The sequence below is a fragment of the Bos javanicus genome, chromosome 10 (genome assembly GCF_032452875.1).
Source record: "Bos javanicus breed banteng chromosome 10, ARS-OSU_banteng_1.0, whole genome shotgun sequence".
Lineage (NCBI taxonomy): Eukaryota > Metazoa > Chordata > Mammalia > Artiodactyla > Bovidae > Bos > Bos javanicus.
In genome coordinates, this window is record NC_083877.1 from 88316353 (window position 1) to 88328042 (window position 11690).

An 11690-nucleotide genomic window follows, 5' to 3' on the forward strand; every position below is an offset into this window, starting at 1 on the left:
TCGCCCCTACAATCAGGCTCTGCCGGGACAGGCCGCGGCGGCCTCTTGACTACAACTCCCAGAATCCCCAGCGCACCTCGCCTAAGCCCGTTTCCTCTCCTTTCAGCTCGACCTTCCGAGGTTATCCCGTGGGTCACTCAACAAGACTACAATTCCCGTGAGGCCAAGCGGGGCCGATGAAGGGTTTAGGGAAACAATGAAACGTGTCCTGTGTGTCTCTGTGGGTGAGGAATGGTCGTGTGAGCTGTCGCCTTTCGGGCCTTTCAGGGCATAACTCGAAGGAGTGTTAAGGATTCCTTAGAACAGACGGAAGCGAAGGTCCGGGGAGGGGTAGCCGACGTACCCGGCGGGAGGGAGGCGGAGCCGGAAGTCAAGGCGGGGAGGGGCGGGGGGTGGAGGGAAAAGCAAGCCAGGAGGATCTTGCAGCTTCTTCTAGTAGTTTCCAGGCGCTGCCGGGCGGCCGCGACCGGGCTGTCCTGAGGCTGTGGCTGTGGCTGCTCGGGAGCTGGTGGCGGCGCGGTAGGAGAGCCGATGGCCAAGTGGGGTGAGGGCGACCCACGCTGGATCGTGGAGGAGCGGGCGGACGCCACCAACGTCAACAACTGGCATTGGTGAGGGCCAGCGGGCCAGGCCGAGGGAGCGCTGCGGCCGGGCCGGGGGTTGCGCCGGAGGGTACCCTGGAACCTTGACCGGAACACTACTGGGGTCTAGGCAGCCCTGCCTGGCAGGAGATGGGCGTGGGTCCTTCCTGTCTCCAGGGGTCCGTAAGTCGCAGGCCCCTCCAGCCTCAGACCTCCGTTTCATTGGGTGGAGGGGAAGCCCGGAGGTCGGGTCGGGGGACGACGTAGAAGACTGCATCCCAGACGAGGGGGTTTCACACAGGAGGACGTACCCCCTCTGGCTGCTGCATTCAGCTTGAGCGGAGAGATGCTTCTCACACGTGGCCGGAGGCGTCATTGAGACCCAAAACTGCCGTGTATAGTATTGAGAGATTGCAGTGTTAGGCTCGAGAGGGTTGGAGTTACTATTTTTTCGACTTTCGGCTGGAATTAAAAGTCAGTCATAAGGGATCGCTGCCTCACTCCAGAATGCCAGGTCTTAGAACGTGATCTGCAAGTGCTCACAACTGAGTGATGCTCCACGGCGCCGTGGCCTCTCACCCGGAACTGTTAAGTTGCTTGTATCGTCGCTCCAGGGACTGCCGCTGGTTGCCGGGCAATCATAGTTTATAATCCAACCACTCTTAAAAGCCTACTCTCTTTCATGAAATGTTCTGCAAGTAATATTTTCTTATTCCTTCTGAGTCCACTGAACTTTGGGCGTACACTGTAGTTTTACTCTGTTGTAGCTCATCTTACTTTTGTTTATTAGAAAGTTAGAAGGTAGATAGTTTTCCTTTGTATTTCAGCCTGCGTCCTCTCCTCTTAACATAGAATGGTTGACTTTCATTTTTGTTTGTTTTAAAACCCTGGACATTCATTGTTTTCAGGGCCATTTGGAGGGCACAAAATTGATAACACAGCCTGAATTTGATAGGTCAAAACACTGCGCTAATGGGATCAAGATTATTGGTTTCTTCTTAACTGGACCTTTTAGCTCAGCGCTGCGTTTTGCGGCCCCCTTGTGTGCTCCTGACCTCAGAAGCGCACAGTTTTCCATTTGGTCAGACGGGGGCGCCATGTTAAAGTATTCAGTACTGACCCCGGCACCATCATGCTGAGAAAGGAAAGCAGAATTTTCCATTAAGTTTGAAACCATGCTATACAGCAGTAGTCCTTATTGACAGTATAGGACTCCTGGTCTTCCTAAAAGAGTAACACATTTGTGGACATACTGGAGTGGGACTGAGGCTTTTGTGTTCTTTTCCAGCCTCGTATAGCCTTGGGTGCTCTTGCATAGAGCAAGCAGTGTATCCTTCATTTGGCTGTTGGTCCATAGCTCTGTTTCTGTTTTGCAGGACAGAGAGGGATGCTTCAAACTGGTCCACAGATAAGCTGAAAACACTGTTCCTGGCTGTACGTGTACAAAATGAGGAAGGCAAGTGCGAGGTGACAGAAGTGAGTAAGCTTGATGGAGAGGCATCCATTAACAATCGCAAAGGCAAACTTATCTTCTTTTATGAGTGGAGCGTCAAACTAAACTGGACAGGTAAGTCTGTGCTCGGCTTTTAGGACAGGGGTTAATCACATTTTGATTGACCTATTCAAGAGCCAGGGAGAACAGTTTTTGAGAGGTTATGAACTTTTTTTGAGGGAGATAGTGCTGCTTTAGAGTCCTATAGGAAGCAGTATCGAATGTTGAAATTTTTCTGCCGCTGCAGGACACTAAATGGGTCTCCTGTCTGTGGGTCTCACAAGTCCCTACTGATGTAGCAACTGGGCTGCTGAATCTTTGGGCCTTGTCCTGTTTGGGAGCATACAATGTGACATTTTTCAGACTAGCTATTTCTGCCTCTTGGATGACTTGAAAGTAGGCTATGGGCGTTTTTTGGCTTTTGTTTTTTTAATTCCAGTGTGAACCTAATAGTTTAGAGTGCTGTGATAATGCTGCTTGCATGTGATTATAACTGGGGCTGGTTTTATTCTCTAGCTTAATGTCTTTTTTGTGAGGATATTAGGATAGAATTGGGGCCATCCTTGGATGGTCCTGACAGGAAGGAAAGACAGTAGAGTTAAAAGAGTACATGTATGGGGCAAAACATGTAAATTCTTCTCAACTGAATGGTAACAGAGGCAAAATGTATTTTTGTCTTTTTTTTTTTTTTTTTAATTAAAGCATAGCAGTCTGGAAGAAACCATAGGTATCATCTTTCCCAGCCTCCTTTTTATAGATTGAGAAACTGAGGCCTAGAGAGGTAAAGATAAATACATGTTAACTTTGAAACACAGTCAGTTCTGCTATAACGTGACACGTGTTTCTAAAATTCACCACACTATGCAGAAACTTCCAACAAAAACCACAGAGCTTGTAGGGAAGATAGGGTTAGGGACACGACAGGATGCTCAAAAGCTTCATCAGTGATATTTTTTTAAATTTAGTAATGTAAAAATTGGTGGCACAGTTTACACGTTAAATCATAAGAAATACGTAAATCATTTGACAAATATCGTGCTTTACCTTGACAAAAACCTGAGGTTTGCTTTTGAAAGTGGGCATCAGGGGCACTGAGGTATGTGGGTTATTGTGAGGTGATGGAAGGAGTGTCACGGGAAATCAGAAGGAGCATTATAATACTAGTCGTGGATGGTGTGGCTTGTAACACACGTGAACTGAGGTCACTGTCAGATTAACGTTTGAGACATGTGTTTTGTGTTTTCCTATGCAGCTCTGTTTAGCTCTGTTTGGGTTTCTTTGTGGATGAAAGTGCATATAAGCAAATATGAAATTCATATTACAATCAAATTGTCACTTAATATACCTATAGCATTGGAACAAATTTGTATTTTCAAAACAAGCGTTTTAGCAAAACTGCCAGTATTAGCTATTAACCTAGGTCCTCCTCAGCAGAATTCAGGCTAGTGCTGAATTCACGTAGCTCTTAGTCTCACACTGGTAACACAGTCTCCAGAAATCTGATGAGGAAAGACATTTCAGGGAGGGGGGCAATGGTTGCCTCTAGTGTGGCAGCCACCTTCTCTCAAAATAAAGAAGGTAGGTTCAGTTGTCCAAAAGAAGCATAAGCAAAATACTAGTTACACATCCAGAGCAGAACACTTAGCCTGAGGAGGAGGAGACTGATAATACTGCATTACTTTTGACAGGTACCTCTAAGTCTGGAGTGCAGTACAAGGGCCATGTGGAGATCCCCAATTTGTCTGATGAAAATAGCGTGGATGAAGTGGAGGTTTGTGCTTTCCAATTCCTCATCTGTCTGAGTTTCCTACATCCTCTTATTCTCAGATGAGAAAAATAATCTGTCTTCAAGATTACAGACCAGGCTTGGCCTAAGCATTCAGAACCCCAGTCTGCAGACGACTTTCTGGGTCTGTGGTGCCATTAGGAGCTTCCCGAGCAGTTTATGCTTATTCAGTTACTTTGCTTTAGTGAGTGGTGTGAGTTTTAACATTAGCCACTTTTGTCTTGGCAGTAGGTAGCAGAGAGACCTTGAGAAGAAACACTCATGGGGATTGTACGAATACCTCAACTGTCATGCATTTCCTTTGCAAATGTCAGCGGTTATCTGACTGCTCGGCACCTACATCTCCCAATGTGGGTGCCTCTCAAGCTATTTACCACCTACTTCTGATCTTTCATTCAGATTAGTGTGAGCCTTGCCAAAGATGAGCCTGACACAAATCTCGTGGCCTTAATGAAGGAAGAAGGGGTGAAACTTCTAAGAGAAGCAGTGGGAATTTACATCAGCACCCTCAAAACAGGTATCCTTTGAGTAGTTATAAGTGCCTTGAGAAGATAGTTTTCCACCTGTCAGATGCTAATTAAGGGGCTTGACAGTTCTTTCTTTAGTAAATGAGTAGAAATCTGGGCGGAGAAGGCTTATTTCATCTTGAAATCAGTCTGTAAAGTTTGAATTAGGGAAAGATTTAGAGATGTGTTGTCTAATGCGTTGGCTGTTGAGGACGTGAAATGTGGCAGTCCAAATTGGGATGTGCTCTGAGTATAAAATACGTAATAAATTTTGAAGACTTGGTATTTTTTTTAAAAAGAAGAATATCTCAATTATCTGATACTGACAACACACAAATGGTAGAATGGATATATGAGGGGAATGTGGTCAAAATTAATTTCACCTGTCCATTTTAACACTTTAGGGTGGTTACTAGAAAATGTAATGTTACATTTGAGGCTGAGGTGGTATTTCTGTTGGACTCACTGATCTAAAGACCCGGCATCTCCAGATTGAGCACAGTCCTGGACTGTTCTTAGGCTTACTTGAATAGTAGTCCTCTCAGCTGTCCCCCTGAACTCCAGCTTTGCCCACGTGATCTGGTCTGGGTGTCAGAGTACCTCTGGTGACCATCAGAGGGAGCCAGTGTAGAGGTGGGAACCAGTGCTCTGATGCCCTAATAGTTGTGGCTGTCCTACAGAGGTACGGCAGAGTGGAGAAGGGGACTAAATACGCAGCTGCGAGCATCTTCCCCACTCTTGAAGGCTTTGGAAGTGCTGCTGCAGTCATTGGCTGCCATCCGCAGTAGACCTCACACACATTTAACAAGTTGGGATGCTTCTGATTGAGTCAGGGGTTTCAAGTAATCCTAATGACCATACTACATTCTGTAGGATACACTCAGGTACCCATGTGGCATGGATCAAAGGGAAAGACGTAAAATGGATCGACGACTCCTTCTGTTGTCATTCCCTCCTCCTGAGTTAGGACGGCCATGTTTGTGAACTACGGTGAAGCCCCAAATCTCAGCTCCCAAGAAATAACTTCCAGGAGCTGGATTTTGTCTTTTCAGAATTTACGCAGGGTATGATCTTGCCTACAATGAATGGAGAGTCAGTAGACCCAGCCGGGCCGCCAGCACTGAAAACTGAGGAGCGCAAGGTAACCAGTATCCCTGCATGGTGGGGCAGGAGGCTGTCTGGAAAGGGAGTTGAGACACTGCCTCTTCCTTAAGTCTGTATCTCAGCTTTTTCTCTCCCACCCTAACCTCCGAGCCAGAGGTGCTGCTTTTCAGGGTCCACAGAATGTAGTTGTATGTTGCCCCATCTTTAACCTGGTTTTTATTCATTTACGACAGACTCGTAGAGCAAATGGAAGCCATCAAGCCATCAGGGGCTTCAGAGTCCAACTCTTGGTATTTAACACCAGTGAGGAGGTTATGAACGCAGGTTCCCCTGTATGCATCTAAAATAATATATCTACGTTTCATTCTTTGATATTAAAGTTCTTATCAAAGTGTCAGAGGTTACTTAGGTCACTGACCTCACCTAACAGGAAACTGACTGATTTCATCCCACTGGAGGGGAGGACAAACTGTTTTCTGGAGTTGGCGCTTGTTTGGTTTGGCTTCAGCACCTGGTTTTCAGCCCTCCTGCCCCTTTGTCACACTCGGAAGGATATTCTGGGGGTGCTGCTTCTGACTATTTAAACAGACATTCTGCTTGAGGATTACACAGGACTCTCCAGAAGTACATAATGATTTAGTGTGTCCTCTGGCATGGGCTTTAAAGAAGTATCACTTTTCTTTCACCCAGAGTGGCACTGAGTGTGCTGAGAAAATCCCCCTCCTCACAGAAATGCCCATGCACATACATTTCCTCTGAGCCCCTGGAGTAATTTAGCCTTGGAGGTGACAAGGTTTGTGAGAGTGAATGGCAGTGTGTCCCTGCAGCCCTGTGAAGTGAGGTCTCACCAGTACTCTATAAACTGACAGTTTCACTGCCACTTCTACAGGCTAAGTCTGCTCCTTCAAAAACCCAGGCCAGACCCGTTGGTGTCAAAATCCCCACTTGTAAGATCACCCTTAGAGAAAGCTTCCTGACATCACCAGAGGAGCTCTATAGAGTTTTTACCACCCAAGAGGTAAGTACAGTCCTGTCCTTCCAGCTCCTGGCGTCTGCCGTTGCAGGTGACTAGAGTTGTGGGGACATCCTCTCACTACAGAAAAGTGCTGAGTGGAGCCACGAGACTTTCCTTGTTCTCAAAGAGGCAAAGGAAAGACATGTTCAAGCCACCACTCATTAAAGTGGATTTGCCTTTTTTTTTCTTCTTGTACTAATTTTGGGTCCTGTAAGTGGGAACAACTGGAATCATTCATGTTAGAAAAGTAAATGGATCCAATGTAATGGCATCCTGGATTTAGAAAGAATTATTTGAGTCAAAGCGTGGTCTCTACTGGAACAGAAAAGAACCTGAAGCTGGTTCTTGGGCAGAGTAGTGTCTTTGGAATTGAGAGCTGAGGCACGCAGGTGTCGGCTGGCATTTCTCCGGGGCCCCCCCGAGAGCCGCACATCTTCCTACCTCCTTTTGTTCTGCAGCTCGTTCAGGCCTTCACCCACGCTCCTGCTATGTTGGAAGCAGACAAAGGTGGCAAGTTTCACTTGGTAGACGGCAATGTCTCTGGAGAATTCACTGATCTGGTGAGTTCCTGCTAGCCAGGACGTGGCTTTTATCAGCTTAGAAGAATAATGTGTCCCTTCCTCCCCACTCCCGGCCTTTTTCTTTCCAGCTCTGTAGATAAATTTAAGACTTTAATCTCTTGGGTCAGTAAAAGCTCATTTTGTTTTTCAAAGGAATGCTACAATTGGACTCTCTCACTTTCCTATAGTTTTTTCGTTCATGGGGTAAAATTAGTTCTTCTGGGAGAAAGCAAATATCAAAAAGGCTGACCTCTCTGATTATTTCAGGTCCCTGAGAAATACATTGCGATGAAGTGGAGGTTTAAATCTTGGCCAGAAGGTAAGCAAGCATGTTTGTTCATTGCCGTTACCCCCAGAACCCTTTCTTTCCCCCTCGCCTCAGGCCCCTATGGAAACCCTGGATCTGAAACCTCCCTCCTTTCTGCCTTCCCCCAGGGCACTTTGCCATCATCACCTTGACCTTCATCGATAAGAACGGAGAAACTGAGCTGTGCATGGAAGGCCGAGGCATCCCCGCCCCAGAGGAGGAGAGGACGAGGCAGGGCTGGCAGCGGTACTACTTTGAGGGCATCAAACAGACCTTTGGCTATGGTGCGCGCTTATTTTAGGCCCCGCAGCGGGGGTACAGCCTGCCCAACACTTCAGTCCAGCCCTCTCCTGACCGGGGCTTGTGACTCACAGGATTGCACCATCCCAACCACTAACTTGGGGCTGGGGCCCTGTCCCTTCATGTATACCTTGGGTTTGTGCATGTTTTCTGCTGGGTGGGAACAGAGGGTGATTTCTCTTTTATGTGTACATACGCTAAATAAACGTAATTTAAAAAACATGCATGTCTGGAACCTGTGTTGATGGGGTGGCTGGTATTAGAGTTCCCCTGAAGGTTAAAAAGGGTTTTGTCTTCTTCTGGCTAAATGTACATAATCAAGAGGCATGAAGGGAGCCTGCTTCTCACCAGCAAGCATTCCTGAGCTCACATCCTTTCATAATGAAGACGCAAAAAAGGGCAGTCAAACGTAGCCTGGCAGGGGTGGGGATGGTACTCTGCGGTAAACAGTACCAATAAACTCCATGGCTGGTGGAGGTGGCATCCTGGGGCTCCCACTCCCCATGGCCTCTTACCCTCTTGCAAAAAGATGATCACCAGGCGCTGGTTTGAGATGCAGACAGAGATTCCCCACCCCGTGGATCCTGGGGTTCTGTTCAGTGAGGTTCTGTTTATTGAGCAGTTTCTACGTTCCAGACACTGCACTAAGCAGTTTCCTTACAGTAACTTCATTAGCCCCCACAACCGCCCTGTGAGATAGATACTACCACCATTTCTGTTTTATAAGAACCTGGTCCTCGTGTTTCTTAATGGATACCCCAGATCCTACCACAGATAATTTAGCAGAGAAACTGCAGAGCCAATGCTCAAGTCCAAACTTGCCTACTGCCTTGTCATTGCATTCATCCCCACAGCAGCTACATTTCTAGCACGTTAGGCATCCCTCCCGGAGTAGGACATTCCAGGCCTATTACTCCCAGAAAGAGGAAAAATTGAAAATCCTTGTTAAGAGTATTTTGAAATACCTGGTTCCATTAAACAAGCCTCTGACCACTGACCGAGTGGTCAGTGCTACTGACCTTAGTGGGGTCCAGGCTGCCGTGTTCCAGGTAGTGAAAAGCTACCTACATGCATGCGTGTTTAGTCATGTCCCAGCTTTGCAACCTTATGGACTGTAGCCTGCCAGGCTCCTCTGTCCATGGGGGTTCTCCAGGCAAGAATAGTTGCCTGGGCCACCATGCCCTCCCCCAGGGTATCTTCCTGACCCAGAGATCAAACCTGCATCTCATGTCTCCTGCGATGGCAGGCAGGTTCTTTACCACTAGCACCACGGGTGAAGCCCAACTGCCTGCACAGGGAGGGTCATTTCCTGGACCAGCCCCACCCGGGTCCACCCTGGGGTGAGTCAGCGTCTTCTGATCCAGACACCATTCCCTGCAGCCACAGCGCTTTCCTTCATCTATTTTTGCCTGTTTTATTAAGTGGCATGGATCCCTGCAGGCTAAGCCTACCAATATGAGCTGGTCAAAATGTAATTAAAGCAGAAAGTCAGTACTGGTCTGGATAATTTAGAACCCCCAAGATCCCCCCACCCCCTGGCTTGAAATACTCAAGTGCTGGACTGAAGCAATCTTCGTCTAATTGGGCATTATGTCTGCTGCCTGGGGGGTCCGAAAAGTACTTTTATAAAAAATAAAGTATCTGGACTCTAGCTTGTATCAAATCAAGAACTCTGTGGAACTGCCCTGGTGGTCCAGTGGTTAAGACTCAGCATTTCCAATGCAGGGGGTACAGGTTCATTCCCTAGTCAGGGAACTAAAGATAGCACATGCTATGTGGTGTGGCAAAAAAAAAACCACAAACGGACCTCCTTCTAACACAGAGACTGGTAACAAAGAAGCACCACTTTCACACCTGGCTGGAAAATTACCAATTCCAGAATACCTAGGAAAACTCTGAAGCAAAGTTTACAAGTGCCTTAGTAAAAAAGCACCAGGCAAAGTAGCTGTCATGTGAGAGCTCAGCAACATTCACATCCCCAGTACTGATGCTGTTACAATTTTTACCACTTCCGTCTCACTGACAGCATTTGGTTAGGTATCAGAGCCTAAAAAGCAGAATGCCAGAGCTAGAAACTTTGGCTTGGGTTTCAATTGTAAATATCACCACCTAACAAACTGGACAAATTTCCTCATCTGTAAAATGGGTGTAATAGCTAACTATGAGAGCATGAGGGGCTTCCAGGGGGTGACAGTGGTAAAGACCCCACCTGCCAATGCAGGAGACCTATCCCTGGGTCAGGAAGATCCCCCGGAGAAGGGCATGGCAACCCACTCCAGTATTCTTGCCTGGAGAATCCCATGGACAGAGGAGCCTGGTCCATAGGGTCATGAAGAATCAGACACGACTGAAGCGACTTAGCACTCACGAGAGCATTAGAGATGGACAGAGAAGTTCTGGCACCTGGCAGCATGTTACCTGGGGATTCCCTGGTAGTTCAGCTGGTAAAGAATCCGCCTGCAGTGTGGGAGACCTGGGTTTGGTCCCTAGGTTGGGAAGATCCCTTTCCTGCTGACGTCTGGGCTCCCAGGCCCCCGTGTTTTCCTTTAAGCAGGAAAGCTGGTTAACTGGCCAAATTCCAAATCCTAGGCTAAGGGTTCACCTCAACTAAAGTACTACCTGAGAGGAACCTGTTAAATGCAGGAGAGTGGACTCTACCCCAGTGACTCGTCCTGGGTGTGGGGTGTAGCCTGTGAGCTTACATTTTAATATCCCAGGTGACATTGATACCAAGGAAGGATTTTGAGGAGCACTTCAACATGTTAAGAAAATCTAACTGTAATGGAGGAAACAAGGAAGCACATCTGAGTCCCTTTTGTGAATAATGAGACAAAGGAGCTGAAACATCCTGTCTGCCAAGAGACCAGGACCATCAGCAGGATCTGGCAGGTTTGTACTATGGGTTGTTTAAACACTAGTTAGAATTCAATGTGACCAGTCTTGCCTGGCAAAAGACCTTTATGAGGTAACCCAGGGTGGGGGGAATGGGGCAAAGCCATCCAGGTGGCCAAGGCAGCTAAGTTAGAAACAGCGGTGGTGTTCTTGCTGGATGTGTGGTCACAGATGGCTCCCGGGGTCCAAGACAAGAATAACAGCCAGGTGAGCTAGGACAGCCTACACTGGACCACAGCAGGGGAGGGCCCTCTCTTTATTTCCTGGGCCCCTCCCAGCTTTGACACCAGCCACTCCTAAAATCCTCCATTTAGCAGGGTCAGTGCCCCCGCTGCAACTGTTTCTCCTCACACACAGGTGTTCCCTAAGCCCGCAGCCACCTGCACAGTGTCTCTTTCTCCTCTGTACAGTTTGAATAAACACTGTTTTATAGCTGATCAACACCCCAGTCCTTCAAAGCTCCTTTCCAGCCCCCCTTTTAGTTTCTCTCATCTGTGGCTTGACACAGTAGCAATTTAGAGTATCACTTAGATTACAGATTTAAAAATGGGGCTGCATAATTGCCAAGCATGGAGAATCCCAGGGACGGGGGAGCCTGGTGTGGGCTACCGTCTTTGGGGTCGCACAGAGTCAGACACGACTGAAGCAACTTAGCAGCACGTATAGATTAAATTTAGATAGTGTATTTAAGTGCCAAGGTAAATTATATTAGAAAGGAGGGGGATGAGCATTCAGTTCAATTCAGTCGCTCAGTCGTTTCCGACTCTTTGCGACCCCGTGGACTGCAGCATGCCAGGCCTCCCTGTGCATCACCAACTCCCGGAGTCTACTCAAACTCGTATCCATTGAGTTGGTGATGCCAACCAACCATCTCATCCTCTGTCATCCCCTTCTCCTCCTGCCCTCAATCTTTTCCAGCATCAGGGTCAAATGAGTCAGCTCTTGGCATCAGGTGGCCAAAGTATTGGAGTTTCAGCTTCAGCATCAGTCCTTCCAATGAACACCCAGGACTGATCTCCTTTAGGATGGACTGGTTGGATCTCCTTGCAGTCCAAGGGACTCTCAAGAATCTTCTCCAACACCATAGTTCAAAAGCATCAATTCTTCGGCGCTCAGCTTTCTTTATAGTCCAACTCTCACATCCCAT

General features: G+C 47.5%; 1 protein-coding gene across 1 annotated transcript; it reads left to right on the forward strand.

Moving 5' to 3' along the window:
• Positions 1–372: 372 nt before the first annotated feature.
• Positions 373–7873, forward strand: AHSA1 (activator of HSP90 ATPase activity 1). Its single transcript, XM_061429583.1, has 9 exons — positions 373–611; positions 1958–2148; positions 3762–3844; positions 4259–4376; positions 5418–5506; positions 6359–6487; positions 6943–7044; positions 7312–7363; positions 7480–7873. Exons 1-9 carry the CDS (start codon positions 532–534, stop codon positions 7650–7652), a joined length of 1017 nt encoding a protein of 338 aa, XP_061285567.1. The 5' UTR covers positions 373–531; the 3' UTR covers positions 7653–7873.
• Positions 7874–11690: the final 3817 nt, after the last annotated feature.

Bases quoted from the DNA above. Each gene is read 5' to 3' on its own strand.
- AHSA1 (XM_061429583.1), top strand. From the start codon at position 532: ATGGCCAAGTGGGGTGAGGGCGACCCACGCTGGATCGTGGAGGAGCGG. The intron at 2,149-3,761 runs GTAAGTCTGTGC...TACTTTTGACAG, and splicing joins CGTCAAACTAAACTGGACAG to GTACCTCTAAGTCTGGAGTG. The intron at 5,507-6,358 runs GTAACCAGTATC...CCACTTCTACAG, and splicing joins TGAAAACTGAGGAGCGCAAG to GCTAAGTCTGCTCCTTCAAA.